Here is a 19,502-nt window from a genome sequence, read left to right as displayed (position 1 = left end):
AAAACAAAACAAAAAAAAAACATACCCCCTTGTGAGTGCATGTGTCTCTGCAACACATTTGTTCTTTATTGAAACGAAGGGTAACATGAAGCAGCCTGACATGTTGTGATGGACAAGGAGATTTCACCTTCTCCACTGGATGATAATACATTATTAAATTTGCCTCTCCGCTCACTAGATACACTTAGCTGACCACAGCATATTTATCTCCCTGTCTAAGCCTTACATCTTGGCAGGAGAAAGCATTCTGTCACTTTTAAGGCATTTCAAAGATTAAAAAGAACCTCGTTCTTTTCAACATGCCTAAAACAGCCACCCTTTTTATAAAATGTAATTTAGCAGTCAGTGGTGTCATGCACCGGAACGTGCGAGAAGGAGAGCAAATATCCAAATGAACTGCAGGCTCCTGGGGGGAATTTCTCATCCTGCATCATCAGCACTATTTGTTACATCGCTCGCAAATTTGATTGATCCTCTATTGAATTATTTTTTTGCACCCTTTCATTTGGACAGGACACACTGACAAGTTGTTTGATCATAAACCCTGACTGCTTGCCAAGTCACATTTCGGCTCCTTATGGCTAATGATCCAGCCTTTTGTCTTACGGAAAGTCAGCAGAGTCAGCACAAACCTCCATCCGCTGTTTTTTTGAAGCCAGATTGGCAAGGACACTAAAAAGGCAAAAGAAAACATGCTTCGAATGCAGGCGTTGCTGATGAGGAGAAAAGTCTGTACTAATACAGACTCCTAAACTGTAGTTTTGCTGAAGGTGACCTAACTTTTTAAAACAGAAGATTCCTTCAATTCCTGAGTATGCATTCCTAGAGTAGATTGAAAGATGGCTTATTGAGGCTCATATTTTGGCAAAACCAAGCCCCAGTGATACAAAGATTTAGATTTTAGATATAGATTCCTTCAACAGTTTTTACGTTAAAATTAATATTAAACCAAAATATAATTGTTGTGTCCAAACATCACACCTGTTTAACCTGTATCAATTTTACGTTGAATTTTACACGTATAGCTAAAAACATTTTAAAAGATGTTTTAATTTCGGTTTAAATCTACAGTATGTAGGACTTGTAGACTGATCATTAAACATCTGGTTTCGTATTCATAAAGATTCTAAGAATGATCTCAGAGAGCTCCTAATTTAGCTTAAAAGTTTTTAAATAGGAAACTCATCCTAAGAGTGATTCAGGATCGATCTCAGAGCAACCCTGAGCATGGAAAATACAGCTTTTACCTTAGAGAGGAGGTGGGGCTTAATAGGTACGACACATTAATTTTGAAGGTGATTTGTTGTCCAAAAAAAAAAAAAAAAAAAAAAAAAATAGAAGTGTTTTTAAAACATGGTCTATTATAAGCCTTCACTTAGTCTCTATATTAAGATATTTAAAATTATATCCAATCATAAACACACAAACACACACACACACACACACACACACACACACACACACACACACACACACACACACACACACACACACACACACACACACACACACAGATATATTCTACACTGTGTTGGAGATGTTATCTCTAATATGATGGGCAAAAAGAAAAATCCGTACACGATCTAATCTGTTGCATCTTAATAACACTATCATTATTAAACATTGCATACAATACATTTATTCTCCTTCTTCAACTTTTGGCCATTTGCTCGTCTACTAAAGAAACTCTTTCACTTCTTAAATGTCCTCCTCACTACTCTTAACACTTTTTGACATTATAAGCTCTTTTAAGGGTTAAGATGCTTTATGAATAACGTTTAATTTTAAGGCGAAAAAACCCACATTTATAAGAAATTTCTTAGAATTTTGTAATTAGGAGAAACTCTTTTCACTAAGAATTTTTATGAATCTGAGACTGTCTACAGCGGGAAGCACGGGTAAAGAACAAGAGGTATTACAGACTAGATGCTATGTATTATAATTATGCTATGCTAAGTGAAATCAGCACAATTATTTTCAAAATGTTCCATTATAAAGGAAATGAAGCTGAAATACAAGGAGACAAGTGCTGCATATCAGAAACAACGATCAGCTATGAGTTTCCATTGTTATCCTACACCATATTATATCTGCTACTATTAGATTTTCTTTATTGCTTGTACATGTCTAATTTAATACATGCCGCAAAAAAAAAAAAAAAAAAAAAAAAGAAAACAATTTTTAAGCACGATACCATCCGAACACAACCTGAAATAATTGCCTGCATTATACACACCGAACAGGACGTCTGGCTTAAAGCAAAGCACAAACTCGATGCTTTCTAATTACACACTTCTCCTCTTTATCATGCCTCACATCTCTTCTTTGATTTCAGCTTTTAAAGCAGGTCAAGAAAAATAAAAACTTTTATTCCATATCTTTTGATGTACTTGAGGAAAAGGTCATTCTTTTCTTTTCCTTTTTTTCCCCTTTCATGAAATCATTTAATGGCTAACACATGCTTCTCCATTCACTGACCAGCTGGCAAATTATCTAAGTAATACTCATTCATCTGACCGCATCCCAGCGCCTGTCAGCTCGTACAAATCAAATGTGATTATTCACTGCACATTTAGAGCCGAATACCGTGGGTGAATGTACGCATCAGTTCCTGCGAAACCGAAGGCACAATGAGCTGTCAATAAAGGGGTTGGGTTACAGTAAAGCACTTCTTTCTTCACCACAATGAGCCGCGGTTGTTCTGAGTTGCATGGCAAATACGGGACACAGTCCAAGAAATAATTACAACGCACATAATAGAGCTGCTATTATTAAGAATACCCTGACTAAATATAGAATGAGTTATTAATAAAGTTACTATACTGCTTCTCTGTCCTCCTTTTATATAGTTTTTTTTACGATAAAACTTCACTTGAGCTGTCTAATGATCAACGTGAAGAGAAATGTCATTGCATTGAATAATGAAGACATGTTGGGACATTAATTCTCCACTCTCCGGTGGATGGTGGTGATTTCAGGAAAATGGACGATCCCAGTGGAGAACTGAACAAATCTACAACCTCTTCTTTCCACCAATCAGGATCACAGACAACATCATTATATCCCATTAGTCCCTCTGACCTACTGCCATGTCCCTGTAATTAACTATATGCAAGCAAAAACCACACAGCTCTAAGATATACCAGTGGATATACAACTGTTTAAGGGATTAACGTCTAACGCTAACCATCAATTTGACAGAGAATACTTGTGACAGCTGATGTTGAAATGTTGTTGGTTTTTAGTTAGAAACAATGAAAAGTAAACATCTTGAAAACGTCATCTCGTTCCATCTTGGCGTACAACATATAGTTGTGAGGTACAGTGACCAAAAAATCTTCTAAACCTCAAGCATTTTAAACATCACCAAAATATCCCAGTGATGAAATTTGAAATTCTAACATAATCAAACGTTATTTTTCTTGGTTTTAAGTCATGGTGTTAAGTAACCAAAATTCATAACCTTTCAAGCGTTTCATTTCACGCCAATGTCATATTGGAGTAGAGGACCTACATTAAATGATGAAGTATGATGAACAAACCCAACGTCTGCTACGTCATAATGTTAACATCTACGATCTTATATCTTAACATCATTAAACTGTAATATTTTGTTGTTTTTAAATCGTGATATCAAGTAACCAAAACAATTCAAACTTCTGTTAAACATCCTAATGTTAATGTCAACATGATCTAAAATTCGAACATCGTTACATGTTGATATTTTGTTGTCTTTAACCTGTTCAACCTGAGGCCTATTTGCTTAAAAATGACATGCTAGATTTTAAATGAGTATATCTCAAAATCTACTAAGTGTATTTAAATAATTATGGTAGTTAGAATGATTATATATTACCAGATCAGAGTAAGAGAAGATGGAACATTCGGGTTGTTAAATAATGTTAAATAAAGTCCAACATCTTCCAAACGTCTCCCGTGGCCAATAATAATGAACTATAATATTATAATGTAACTATACAAACAAGTATTGAAAAGTAAATCATTTGAAACCAATTTCTAACAGATGATATGTAAAAGATATGTTTTTAGATCTCAGTCTTTAGTCTGGAGTATCGGCAAGAATGTACTAAATGTTACGTAACAGAATCTATTACAGTTTGTAGTGGTTTGTCATAACAACTCCTTCCATTGACCCCCGTTTTACCGCTTCATATGCATTCATACTGCGGTATACAGTATGTATTATATGGTTATATGACATTATTAGGTTAAACCATATTGTTAAATTGACAACAAAAACATCAAACACAAATAGATTAACTTTTAACAAAGTAAGCCAAAGGAACTAAACATTCACTTAGTTAAATGTTAATTAGCATAAACACACACAAGAGCACTATCCACACAATGGATATGTTCCTAATTCCACGTTTTCCATGAAGAAACCAGATCAGGCAGAAAAGAATAGAGATCACAGCAGACTGAGGCGAGATGTGTCTATTATCTTAATGGCTAGTTTCATTGCGCTGCACTGTCGGTACAACATGGTTTACAGAACGTAACTCTCAATGATTGTGACGTAGGGTGCAATCATGTACAGTACACCCACCTGCATCTCTTCCACATGTGAACTCAGCTGGGTTGTGCATTGTACTGATACTGGAAGCAAATATGGACTAAAATACAGCCTATAATTTTTAACAGTATTTCTCTTGCTTTCGTTTTAATATTCTGACCCCTGAGCTTTAAGTATGGCTTGAATTCCTTCTTTAGTAGGTACTGTACCCCGCAATGCACCCGCCCCCATCCCATATGTGCATGCAATCATGAGCATTTTCCCCCAAGGAGAGGAACGATGTTAAACGTTTGATGTCCAAAATGAGTTTTACTGCCAAAGCTTTAGTACCTTTCAGTTTTCCTTGTTTGTCAACTACCTGCTGTTTCATGGGACAAGGTTTATCAAAAGCAAGTCTGACAGATTCCGTTTGTAAAGCAATTCAGCTCAACAGCTCGCGTTTACAGTATCCGTTTGCACAGTACTGGAAGTATAGCGCATGAAATTAATTTAATGCCCTGCCAAGACCGTAAAGATTGAGGAAGTGGAGAAATACCATTAAACCGTTGGAATGTAATCTCATTTGTCTAAACAAACTGATCCGATGAACAACCCTAATTAAAAAGGGTCCGTCATAAACAAAGTCAAGCCGGCCATTGACCCTCCATTTAACAATGAGCCACTTTCATTTTATTAATCTAATGCATCATGTATCATATCATTACAGTTCAATGTATCTATTATTAATTTTACTCTTTTCACTTCCGTTATTAGTTGGTTTTAACGTATTGATTACCTCCAGATCTGCCTGTACAATCTCTCTTATCTTGCGGCATAAACCTGTGCGTGTTATTCAAATTGCCTCATTTATTATGATAGCTTCCTCATGTAAATTGTGCTGACTGCTCGCCCTTGCACAGTCCTCATTAGACTAATGAAAACCTTCAAACGAAAAAACTAAACAACCTGCCAAATAAAGGTCTGAGGTTATTATGAAAATTACAACTCTGGGAGCCGGGAGAAGCTCTGTTCATTAATTCATGCTCAGCAAATTGGTAACTAATTTAGTTGCACTCCTCTGCATTAATGGATTATTTTATAAAAATGTTTTCCACAGCCTGAGACCTTTGGCGTGAACGTTAGAGAGCCTTGAATTCTAATCAAGCTGTGTGACATATTAGGGATGGTGGGCATCTAAATGGTAATGCAATGGTAACACAAATAGACAATGTGGATTTTCTCCCAGTCAGAGAGAATCAAGACCAATCTGGCTCAATTGCCATCTAAAAAGGTTGAGAGAATTGCTCTACAAAGAGAGAGAGGGGGGGTTTGGGTGTTTGCTGCAAAGCTTTTAACAGCGCCGATATGTCTCTGCTGGGGAATAATACAAGCAGTGCATTCTGAGGAATGACAGGTATCAAGATAATATTATCATATACAAGCGAGAACATCCGTCGAGTATAGCAGGACATACAGTGAGCACGCTAGAACAGAAAAGAGTTTAGGGCTGAAACACATCTGTTTCCCCACCCATCATCACACCTACGTCCTGACCTGTAAATTCATATAATCATGTTAATTACTCTGCTTCACAGACTTGCACTGTCTACAGGCAGGTCCGGCACAGTCCCTCCTCGCTGGACTGATCCATCAGGGAACGCGTGTCCCAGTGATTTCCATAGTGGCTGTAATATCATTATCACCCCCAGTCAACAATTCCCCACCCCAGGCCTCTGCCATCAGAGGATACTCAAATCTATTATTCAAGTCGATTTGTATTTAATCCAAATGCCTGTGTGTGTGTGTGTGTGTGTGTGTGTGTGTGTGTGTGTGTGTGTGTGTGTGTGTGTGTGTGTGTGTGTGTGTGTGTGTGTGTTTGCACGCTTTTTTCCTTTTCCCCCAAACCATCATACTTAACAGCCTAATAATAAACAGTAATCTAAATGCAATACAATTACACATATTGTCTTTTTCCAAAACGGATGCTGATGATGATTTGTGATTGCAATTATCATAAAGAGATCCAGGATTCACACTACATTGTGTATTACGTTAGAAATACTCTAAAGAAATATTTGCACAGGATTTCTCAATTAAGTTCACTGGCGAAGTCTAAACAGGCTGAGTTGAATTTTCAAGCAGTTTATTGTTTAAAAAAAATAAGAAAGGGTTTTTATTGTCATTATGACAATGATAATCGTTTAAAAGCTTACAATCCCAGATTTTAATGTAGAACAAGTCTCGCGTTATGGAGAGAATCCTGTCGGTATAAAACACTCATTCATCAAGTCATCATTTCACTAGCATTAATAACCAGTGGCTGTTAGAAACCACAAAACTACACAGTGCTGTCGAAAGGCACGATTGATCACATGGTGTCGATTCGTTTCTTATATCAGATCTAACTGTAACCTTTATATCAATGCACTCATTCTAATGCATTATTGTTCCTATAGTAAGAACCGACACTGAGACTTTATCCTGCGTAGAACTTTTGATAAGGCGAAATTTTCTGTGAAGAGATATTTATTTATTTATTTATTTATTTTTTCCCAGTGTCAGGAGTGTCCAGTGCTTTGTAACAGTTATGGATAAAGCTGTAAACATTGTTCAGACAGACAGGATGGATAGCTTTGTTGTTTCTTGGTAACATGACAAGCTTTCGAAACAGTAGAAAGACTTATAGAAAGACTTTGTAGTCTTTCTGTAGAAAGTGTAGAAAGACTTTGTTATTGTATTGAAAAAATGTAGAAAGTAGAATGTAGATGTAGAATGTAGAAAGACTTTGTTATTTATTGAAAAAAAAAAAAGTCATTGGCAAATTAATCTGAAATAAATCGGGATATTGGAAAAAACTCTGGGTGGTAGCAGTCTCGTGTTCATCAAATGCTGATTATTTTCCGATAACAGCATGACTGGTTATGTTTTATCCCATGCATAGTAAAATCTTAATATAATATAGCACTAAAATCACTAGATGACTAGAAGTAACTACTAATGCAATAAACTGAAGAAAAGTGGCGCATCTGCCTGGAAGATTTGTTTGTCATGTCATTCAAAGTGTATTTCAATCATCTGTAATGAATATAATGTGACTCAGAGACTGATAATTAAGAGACATGACAATTTTTATAAAAAAGAAAGCTGACCTTTCTCCGAGTGCATTCTCTTAGCCTCGTGGCCCATGTCGTGAGTGGCCAGGTCACCTTCCTTAGGGCCGGGCAGGATGCTGGGGGAAAGGCCCAACAGTACCTGGTTCATGGCAAGACCATTCTGATGAATAGCTTCAGAGAAAAACACACACACACACACACACACACACACACACACACACACACACACACACACACACACACACACACACACACACAAATAAATAAATAAATAAATAAATAAATAAATAAATAAATAAATAAATATTAGCTTTCAGTCATATTTTCAAATTTTCTCAATCAATAAAAAAACCAATAAAAACACATCTTATGAAGAAGACTGATTTGCACTTTATGCTCTTGCATGCTTTACGCTAGAGGAGGTGAATATGTCCTTGGCTTTCATTTGTTTGATTTGAGGTAAACTTTGTCTTCAAATCAATGGGCCAGTCATTCAAACCCCTATTTGTCGATGTTCTGTCTAGCGTGTGGCTCCGTCAACACTGTTTTTAAATGCAGCGGTGATTGGTTTCTGAATGTGTGAAAATGAGGTGCTCTTAAAAAAGAAAAAAAAAAAAAAGAATCATTTAAATTTGTGTTGTTGAAGGACAAGATGACACCAAGAGAGAGTGGGAGTTGTACTATAGATTAGCAGAAAAAAAAACCCAATAAAACTGACGCTTGTGTGACAGCACATGCAAATGACTTCTCAGCTTGATCCATCTAAATAAAGATTATTTAAATATGGATGCTGTGTCCTAAAACTATTCTTATCTTTAATCTCTACTCGATGGAGACATGATATGGTGTTATTGATATGGTATTCCAATTAGGATGTAGTGTTTAGCTTGAGTTTGAGAGTTAGTTAAGACAGGATTGTATTAGGGCAGAAAAAATGTTCTTCTGAAATGAATGATACGTGGATGCATTTGATAGTCAACCATTTCACTGACGTGGTTCATCATTGACAATGATGCGTTTAAGCCGTATGTATACGATCACACAAGATGGAGGAAATATATAGGTCTTCTTTTTATATGCAGAAAACTAGAAGAATGAGAAGAGGGACCAACACATCTCTCATGACAATGGGCATATTTAGCTCGAGTGCAGACTCTTAATATGCGGCTGTGTGCAGAGAAAAGAGTATAAGAGGACAGCAGAGGAGAAGCAGGAGGGAGGGAGGTAAGAGAGTGAGAGACGGAGCAGACGTACGCATTCTGTCGGAGGAGCTCTCGGTGTGTGCGGGTGAGCTGGAGACGCTGCTGCTGCGCTGGGACGAGGGCCGGCTTCCCGGCCTCCTGCCATCTTCCAGAGAGAGAGCAGGGGAGGGACTGTCAGGCACCCGCTCCTGCCACAGACACGAACACACACACACACACACAAACACACGCACGCATCCACAGCTATTACACTACACCCAGCCGGCAGTCGACAGCTCTGAAAACAGCATCTTGTGCCATCGCTTGCTGCTACAGCGACTGTCAAGGTGCTACTCTAACGGCACAGAGCGCGGGTTTTTAATTCTGCGATCCTCCATTTTTCCCTCTCCCCCATCCCTCTGTCTGTCCCCTCCCTTCTCCTCTATCCGAGTCTATTATGGGATCATGCGATCATGCAGCGGAGCCCCATCCTCCCCTACATCTGATGAGAAAATGTGCACGAGGCAAAGAGCCAGCGGCACCGTGTGTTACCTTAATCACTGATGTCACCATTCTGGAAGGGGCACTCTGTCCCTGTGCTGCGGCGGCCATATTGGCTATGGTGCTGAGGTGGTTCATCTGACTCATTGCCATGGTGACTGACGCAGGAGGCAGGCTGACAGGGATCAGGGGGTGGGGCATCATCATGAATGGCAGCTCCAAACCTGAGAGAGGGCAGAGACGGGGGCAATTAAACACTCATTTTAAAAGACTCATTATTTTGGCATTAAAGCTGAGTAAATAGTGGTTAAATGAAGACAGAATGAGCGCTCAGCATGAAACAGAGTCATCGTCTTATTCGCCGCTCTGCCATGTGGATGATGCTGACAAACCAAATGTTCGCTGGAATAATAACCACTTCTCAAAATTCTACAGTGTAATCTTTCCCTGTAGTATGTTTACTAAGCCGTTATCTTCATTAGCAATCGGCATAAATATTTTACAGTCGATGTTAATAAAACATAGGCTTCCATCCATTGTAGTGCTACGCTATAATAGTGAGGTTAATGATAACAGAGATGAGAACGTCTTCGATGTATCATAATTAAGGGCTGCACCGAAAGATGTGAAATTATGAAAATTAATCTTGCACTATTAATAGTAAATGCATCTCAAATGCTGTGACTCTGCAAAAGCAGGCAGACCTGAGAGTCATTACTGAAATAACTAGCTAAAATAGTGCTAATTAAAAATATATAGGCTTTTAGAAGCCAGAGAACACACACACACACACACACACACACACACACACACACGCACACACACGCACACACACACACACACACACACACACACACACACAGAGTTACTTGAAGCCTTATATTAACTAAATGCTAGACATTCCTTGATTTCCAGTAAAAAGGCAGGATGACATTTGAAGTTGTGTTCAGTTCCATATAACCGGAAGCCGGTGTGCAACATTCATGTATGGGATTAAATAGTTGGAAGTGAAAGGGTCCCCCCTGTTTCAAAGGACGTGCACACAAATAAGGTCACAGCCCGGTGTGTGTCCCTGAACTGAAGACCTACTCACTGTCTCTACTGTCTTTGAACTGGCAGATCAAAAGTAACGTGGAAATTTTTTGGTCTTCAGCATTCAAAGGCTCCACTCAAGTGCTTGAAAAGAAAACTTCATCGTCTCCGGTGGAATTGACTCTGCTCCTCTCCCTCTCTCTCTCTCTCTCTCTCTCTCTCTCTCTCTCTCTCTCTCTCTCTCACACACACACACACACACACACACCTCCCTCTGTTACTTGGCTCAAGGTAAAAGGGACAACAACACAAGGGGACAATACACCAAACAAGTCTACTTTGCTTTTGTACAAAATATCAGTGTCCAAAGGGTGAGAGCGTGGATCTACACCAGGAAGCCTTCAGCTGGAGCAATTGAGAAGGAATAACAACACAAAAAAAAAACTCCTCTTCTCTTGTGTGTCATTGCTTTCCTTGGAAAAGCACTGCTGATTTCCATAAGAAAGCTGGCCGGTGGATTCACTAGCAAAACAAATTCCCTAACATTAGAAAGAAAAAGAGGATTAAAGCCGAAGAAGCCAAGCAGGACCATGTAAAAGCGTCTCTCCTCAAGTGCTGAGTGTGAATCAATTACCATTGCCAAGACCGGACTCAATTAAAACGCGGTGCGGTGAGATCGCAGGATACTTACCCTGCCACATCTAAACACACTGAACGAGCTGTTCATGCAAATATCCACCTTTCAGAGCTCGCTGAGAGCCAGATGGAGCAGTGGGATTCTCAGAGGAAGATCTCAGTAAATCATCATATATAAGATGTGTTTGTGTGTGTGTGTGTGTGTGTGTGTGTGTGTGTGTGTGTGTGTGTGTGTGTGTGTGTGTGTGTGTGTGTCTGTGTGAGTCTGTGTGTGTGTGTGTGTGTGTGTGTGTGTGTGTGTGTGTGTGTGTGTGTGTGTGTGTGTGTGTGTGTGTGTGTGTAAAACTACGCCTTTGTCATTTAAATGGCCCTGCAATGAATGACGACCAAGTTACACTGAATGTAGTCTTTGAGAGACTGTAGCTTGGTTATACAGTAGCATCCTCCAGCATTTAATCTCTCTACTTCTACCTCCTTTCATCTTTTTAAGTGATCTTCTTCCTCCATGTCCTATTTGAGACACAGTAAGGACTCCTACTAACAAACCACAAACAGTTAAATCAAGGTTTTTAAATTGACAACAAGCAAAGGATCGCTTATACAAGTTTACTGAAGTGGAAACGGACACTAATACTTCTTTAGGTAGACGTGGATTGTTAGACAGGCATAGAAGAGCAGTTATCGTCCAACTTCCAGCTAATTAAAGCCGTTTGCTAAATGTTAACCAAGCACAGTGAGGAAAGTGAGAAAAATACTGTTAACATTTCAGTCACTGTGGAAAGATTGTTAAAGAGCTGTTATTCAAGCTGCTCAATTTACATTTTTTTCTACATACGTCGGACATCATCATCGGATGCATCACACCACGTGATACCCCGACCTTAAGCATGAAAGAAGGTCATGGAACTATTAATAGACACTTCTGTAAAAGTAAAAAAAAGAAGAAGAAGAAAAAGTATAAAAAGAAAAGAAAACAGGTGAAACAGTGTAAGACGTATGAATTTTATTTATTCTCAAATGAACTTGGATTTCTATCTCTGTTGACTGGCAACAAAGAGTACAAATATCTTCACTCTCTTTATGAACTATTTAGCTAGCATTAAGTAGCAGAACAGAAAACACAAATCAGTACACTAATTAATCTTAATACAAACACACACACTGAAATCCAGCAGGTGTGTGTAGCTGGCTAGCTTCTTCTGTGTCTGGCTACTCCTCTTTCAAACTCCAACACCCCCCCCCCCACACACACACACACACACACCTGTTTCTCATTCACAAACCATAACCAACCTTCTCCTTCTTCTTCTTCTTCTTCTTCTTCTTCTTCTTCTTCTTCTTCTTCTTCTTCTTCTTATTATTATTATTATTATTTATCTTTTACTTCTTCTTTTTCTTCTTCTCCTTCTTCTCCTTCTTATTATTTATCTTTTACTTCTTTTTCTTCTTCTTATTCTTCTTCTCCTCCTCCTCCTCCTTTTTCTTCTTCTTTTTGTTGTTGTTGTTGTTGTTGTTGTTTTTCTTCTGATTATATTTTCTTTCAAACACACACACACACACACACACACACACACACACACACACACACACACACACACACACACACACACACACACACACACACACACACAAAAAAATATATATATATATATATATATATATATATATATATATATATATATATATATATATATATATAATTATTTGATATATTTATTTCTTCTTTACATTGTATAAAATAATTGGCCTTATTTTCATTCCTTTATTTTGTTCTTTTCTCCACTAATGGCTATTTTTATATCAAAGACAGTGGTGTAAAAAGCATTTCACTACATGTCAGACTGTGTATGATTGTGTATGTGATGAATACAATTTGAATTTATTATTATTAAGAGTAGTATTATGACCAGAATAATGACTTACTTCATCAACAGAATAATGACTTACTTCATCTAAAATGACTAATAAATGATTTTCTAAAGTTATCTAAAGTTATATCATTGAAAATTGTGCAACTTTTTATCTTATATTTCTTTTATTTTATATTTTATAATCTGCTAAACAGTTGGTAGTCAGTAATATTTGATAGAGGACATTAAAAACGTCCCATAATTCTACCGTGCAAAAGTTTATTCTGAACTAATGCTGAATATTGTTTCCTGTCAAAGAAACAACAGAAGCGTTTAAGCCTTCAACTTCAACTCACCCTGACCTCAGCTTTAAACACTACACCATTTTCTCATGTCACTTTATATAAAAGTAAACTCACAAGACGAACTTGGAGAAGTTCCCAGTATTTCATACAGTACTGTGCAAAAGTATTATTTTAAGATTTTGTGAAGTGCCTTCAAAAACAATCATAGATTTTTATTAAGCACTAAACAGTAAATGGTTTAAATATTTAAATATTAAATATGCAAAGATTTTGCCTTTCAATTTAAAATTGTCCAACAGAGCTTGAACACTTCTTCTGTCTCTTCAGGTAAAACCTCAGTTTTTTTTCTATTATTATTATTATTTTTTTAATCAGAAACATGGCTTAATACTATTTTAATCAAAAACAAGTGTTGCTGTATAATGTTGTTTACAAATTAAATAATAACTGGAATGTCTTTTCTTTTATACTGAAACTGATACATTTGGCAGAAAATAGCCAAAAAAAAAAAAAAAAGGTAAAACATCCCATGCCCAAAACTTTTTACTGTATAGCTACAATTTACTGTTTACTGTGTAAGACGAACAGGATATATCATCATAGCAGCCGTAAAATGTTCACCACGTCTGAGCACAATAGAAGGAATGGAGTTGTGCTGCCACTGTAGCCATGAGCTCTTTCTTCTGCATTATTCTGGTGAGGCTGGAAGATTTCCCTTGACAAAAATTAAACCAGTTCCTACTTGGCACTTTATTATCTCTTCAACTGAGTGATTTATTGTTTGTGGAATGAAAGCAAAGAAGGAAGAAAATTACATTTTCGGCTGAGCTCGGGTCCACCCTGCTTCTCCTCCTCCGTCCTGAAAGAGCTCACAACAAACAATAATGTCAGCTGTAATTGATCCGAGGTCGCCAGTTAGCCCTGCAGTAAAAGCCCACTATTTAAGCGACAATCCTCCCCTGCCTGCTCCTCAGATGCTGTCTAATGAAGCTGTCTGTCTTTGCTATTTACCTTCGCTTAAATGGAAGGGGAAAGATGTACTGTATGAGCCCAGGCCAGAGAAGATTTGCTTTCCTTCCATGAAATAGGACCTGTGGATGCCTGTGGAATGTATAATTGGTTGCTGCAGTCAGGGATGGGCCTTCCAGCACTAATTAAATGACTTGTTTCCAGCCCTATCTGTCTTTGTTTGTGAGCGCACTGTGATGGAACGATATGTCACACATGCCTGTGTATGAGCAAACACTTTCTGTAGATCGGAATGAACAAAACCTTCAGCCGTTTGAACTGACATATTTAAACGCAATTTATTTTTTTCATCATTCTCACAAACTAATAGGCCATTTTTTGGATGTTAGGTAGAACGTGATGCTGACATTTCTACCTCTCACTAATCTAGATGAGGCTGAATTAATGATCTTCATATAAAATCCAACATCTTTATTAGCCGTCGCTCCAGAGTGTGTTATGAGGGATCTTTTTAAAAGATTTTGGGCAAGGTGGAAATGATGTAGATGTATTTTTTGTTTTGTTTTCTGTGAAAAGGACACTCGAAAAAGCCATTATATAGCTTGTAATGTAAATACATTCTTGCTGTGATCCTTTTTGGTTATTAAATCATGCAGAACAAAGATGCACACGAGGTACTATTGGAAATAAAAAGCAACGAGCCCTTCAGAGACAGAGAGGAGCCTGGCATGTTGGCACAGCCATCGATTGTTTTCTTATTCACAGATGGCATAGCCAGACAAGGCTGCTAAACCTTGTAACTCATTAGGAGCTGCGGAGGAGAAGGTACTTCACTTTGATGTAGCCACCCACAGCCTCCCACTGTCAGCACGAGACTCTTGGAAAAAAAAAAAAAAAGTCTAATAGAAAAAAAATACCTGTAAAAAAAATCCTTGCAAACACATGTTGCAATTTACAACCACCAGCAGATGATACATGATTTTATGTGTTTGTGGCCATATTTTCTAAAGCCAAGGGAAAATTTCAGATGTTGACAGAGATAGAGAAACTGCTTCGGTATGCAAAATTTACTATTACCGATCTAACGTAAGGAGACTTAATAAGAAACAGAGGGTAATAGAAAGAAAACATCTATTACGCACTTGTGAGGATAGGGAGTGTAAAAAATAATGGCAACAAAACATCTCTGGTTTGATGAGGTAGCATAATTACACCGCCACCCCCAAGAACCATCAAAGTAAACATGTGGTAGGAATTACGGAGGAGACAGACAGCATTGTTGTGCGTTATTTTTATTTTTTTTTCCTGCATAAGGATAAAGACCCAGCAGCAGTCTTTGGCATATGGTGGAGTGTTTTTATTCCAATAACACTACCTGTTACACAGACTGGCCATTAATAGACAACATGATGCTCACTATCCACACTGGGAAGCTTTTCTAGCTCTTACTGTACAGTATGAGCACTTGTTTCTTCTCTTCTAGAAATTTCTGGTTGAGAACTAGTCATGTCTCAGGGCTACAGTGCTGGACAAGACTATGAAGCTGTAACATGATCTGCTTAACATAATTATCCACATCAAAGAAATCCAGACATGAGCCTTCAGGATACATTAGTGCAAGCACACCCAATCTGGACTTGAATTGGTTTCAGTTTAAATTTGTCCCATATCATTCTCAATAAACCGCAGGCAGTGCGGCGGGGGGAGAACTAGCAGCTGTTTCCACTGAAAGCACAATATATTCAAGAACAATCAATAACCTCCCTCGCAAGGGATCGTGACACCCAAGCAGAGCGAAGAAGCCTCTCCATCTGATACTTAGCAAAGGATCCCTTTTAAAAAGATTGCTTTCAGTCAATGGCAGGCAGTTGTCATTTGACTCGGACTCTGAAATTAAATATACTGAACGGCGTTATCAATCACTAAGCATTGGGATGTATGGGGAGGGTTTGAGGGGGCTAGGGAGAACCGGGTCTGCGGAGCGGCTTTCGAGGCGATGAGGCTGACCATGGCCCCATATGTTTTAATTATAAAATTCGTTTCCCATCAGTATGCCTTCCGGTCACAGAAATTCTGATCCAAAAGTATACTGATGTGATGGGATGTGAAATTCCTCCTGAAGGTATCTGATATATGTCATACCTAAACAGCCGTATTTGATGTCTTTTATTTAGACAGTTATTTATACAGAAACAGCACGGCTTAAGAGATTTTGCATGAATTGCTAGACCATACATCATGTCGAATGATTTGATTGAATTCATTTTTCCCTTATTGATTTTAATATGTCCTTAGGAAATTTTCTTTACAGAAAGTAATCCAGGAAGAAAGGCAAGGCAGTGTCTATAATGAGCATCTGAACTATGACTAATGGAAGTAACTATATCCATTGGCAGCAACACAGCGGAGTGTAATCTTGAATGGAACACAAAATGGAAACAATCAGATGCCAGGTGACAGTGTTTGGCTGTCTGAACAGTCAGTCAGAAACATCCATCCATCTATCCATCCATTTTCTGTAGTGTTTATCCTACACAGGGAATTTGGTGTCTATCCCAGGAGACTCGGCGCACAAGGTGTGGGACACTCTGGACGGGGTGCCAACCAGTCACCGGGCACAAACACACAAACTAACACACTGTGGACAATTTAGAGATGCCAAGCAGCCTACAACGCATATCTTTGGACTAGGGGAAGAAACTGGAGTACCCAGAGGAAACCCCCAAAGCATGTGGGCACATACAGGGAGAAGGCAGAAAGGCATGTATCAAACCCCCAACCCTGGAGGTGCAAATCAAATATGCTAACCACTGAACCACTGTGCCCCTCCCCTGATAAGAAACACATCAATTCAATTAAAAAACTCTAGCTCTAAAGCGTGTCTAATAATAGACATTGTCACGAAGCCGACATGAGGAAAAAGCCCTGCAAAAAAATCCAGATTTAAAAGTGAACCTATCTTCTTCTGGGTGTCAGTGGGATTATAAACCATTAGTGTATACAGATGTAGAAGAGTAGGACACGTGTGATGTGTTTTGCCATACGGAGAGATTCACTCGCCTAACTGGGGTTAATGGTGTTCTATGCATGACAGATGAGCTCGATGAACATTCGCTGCATGTTCATTTCTCATGCCTTAATTCCAGGAATGCTAAAATCGCAATAATTGTTTCGATATACACGGCATACTTTATCACATTCTGTTGCATCCTTCACGTCATCGTAACCGCGACGCAACACTAATACCGCTAATGCTCCATGCTCGACGCTCGTTCTGGGTCCGGCTTCCTAATCGAGTGCTGACCTATTGGAAGAATATTTTTAAGCAGCCAAAGCACATACATATTCCACATTACAGACTGCAAAACCTTATCATCTGTGAAAGGTTGAATGTCATTTATTACATGTATCACATTTACACCAAGTGACACTGTCTTTTCAAATTGCGCTGATCTCTTCACTCCAATCTTTAACTCCAAAGGTCACTCAATTCCACTTATAAATTCAACCTGACAGAGATTAGTAAAGAGGGACAGGCAAACACCGCTGAATCCAGCGGCTTGAAATTAATTCATCCAATTAATGAAGAATGAGCTCTAATGCTGATAAGGGTTGACAAGGAAACTGGTCACTTGCTTTTTTTATGGCTTGCCTGTGCTGTTGTGAACTAACCCGATGAGACAGCGATACAAATATTTGCATTATGGTGCTTTATGTACCATGCACCCCTCAGCTACAGTACTAATAATAAAGCAAGGGCTGCGACTTGTCTCAGAAATGACAGAGCTTCATATGGGTCATTACAGAAAATAATCTTTAATCAGTTCCCATTTTGTGATCTGTTTCAGCGATAGGCGTCAGTATAAATCTTTGTATGTCATCGCACAAAAAAAAAAGTGCATCACTATTAAATAAATAAATATTTTTATTCATTTTTTGATTTGATTATGCTGTTTTCATCTGAAATTTCTATTAAAACCTCTGTCTCTCTCCACTTATCTGTCACCTGTCTCCCAAGCGCACAACTCACTAATAGAGGCAGAAAGAAGACGAATGCCCAAGAGAAGCCTCGTCTCTCGCTTGAACCGACTGCATGTCTCTAAACCCACATGCGTAGCTCTTACTTATGCTTCCACCCAGACAAAACAAAGCTGAGGAATGTAAACACAGGTAGGTTCAGACGGTTATGTTTTGGAGAAAATCTCCTTTTCAAAGTCACTTAATGATTGAGTTAAAGTGGCCCTGTGACGTAAAGACGGAATGAATCATTTCCTTGGTCTGCGTTGATATGGCTGAGAGGTGGCTGAGAAGCGGCGGACATGTTTGCACCCACTGGCTGCAGAGTGGACATTTTCTCAACAGCTCTTGTCAAAAGAGACAGAGACACAGAGAGAGAGAAAGAGAGAGAGAGAGAGAGAGAGAGAGAGAGAGAGAGAGAGAGAGAGAGAGAGAGAGAGAGAGAGAGAGAGAGAGAGAGAGAGAGAGAGAGAGAAACTAAGAGTGTTTGCAATGCCACATTTAACAGAGCAAGGCCACCAGCTGAAAGAAAAATAAATTACAAAGAGAGATCCTGGTTGGATTTGTCCTTCCACGGTGTAGGATTTATTATTAGAAAGGACATAAACAGACTAATTAAATCACAGCAGTGGAGGCTGAGATGACAGCTGGTGCTGTGTGTGACCAAACAGATCCCTATCAAAGAGCAGGAGGCATGGCTCACTCAATCCAGCCTCTACGGGAAGCTATTTTAAGAGGCTCTCCATCGAACGCACATGCTTTCTATGCAAAATGAGGGCTGAATGTACATGTAGACTGACTGCACAGGACCATCTCTCCTGCAGTCATTTAAGGTGTGAGTTTTTATTCTTTGTGTTTTAACCTGTGCCAAAAAAGATGTGAGAGTTCTCATAGCTTGCTGGCGTTCACTTCCTTTTACACATCGCCCCGGAGAGTGAAGAAGGTGGTTGACATGGTGATGCATAGACAAGATTTAGATAGTACATGACAACACACATTTTAATCTGTATGTTAGTCTGTATTTCTGGTGCAGGTAAAAATAAAAGCTCCAGTTTCAACACCCATTCCAAAATACTTGTTTTTTTTTTGTGCACACAAAGACACAAATTGTAGAGACACAATTACAAATTGTAAAATTTGGCTCTGTGGAGCAATACCTCAATTTGGCAGGAAGATGAATAATTGATGCAAGCTTTTAAGCACTGCTATTGGTGAGACCGCAGATCTGAAACTATTGACAAGAAAAAAAAATGGTTTTAACAAGTCAATGATGGCTGGAGCAATGGGAACAACTTAATCAATGGTACTGCTACATTTGCAAACAAGAGCTTGAATGATAACAGCAATAATTGCTTATCCTCTTCTCTGATTTTTTCCTCACT

General features: G+C 38.5%; 1 protein-coding gene across 2 annotated transcripts in view; it reads right to left on the bottom strand.

Annotated features, from left to right (window-relative positions):
- Nucleotides 1-19,502, bottom strand: part of dachd (dachshund d) — a 112,207-nt gene that overhangs the window by 23,894 nt on the left and 68,811 nt on the right. For both annotated transcript variants that reach the window (XM_027166014.2, XM_027166015.2), the window contains exons 4-6: nt 9,363-9,535; nt 8,884-9,019; nt 7,666-7,800 (exon numbers count right to left, since the gene is read on the bottom strand). In XM_027166014.2, the coding sequence (XP_027021815.1) occupies nt 7,666-7,800; nt 8,884-9,019; nt 9,363-9,535 (444 nt within the window). The remainder of the gene's footprint in view (nt 1-7,665; nt 7,801-8,883; nt 9,020-9,362; nt 9,536-19,502) is intronic.

Source organism: Tachysurus fulvidraco, chromosome 6, assembly GCF_022655615.1.
Source record: "Tachysurus fulvidraco isolate hzauxx_2018 chromosome 6, HZAU_PFXX_2.0, whole genome shotgun sequence".
Taxonomy (NCBI): Eukaryota; Metazoa; Chordata; class Actinopteri; order Siluriformes; family Bagridae; genus Tachysurus; species Tachysurus fulvidraco.
This window is presented reverse-complemented; position numbering and strand designations above follow the sequence as displayed.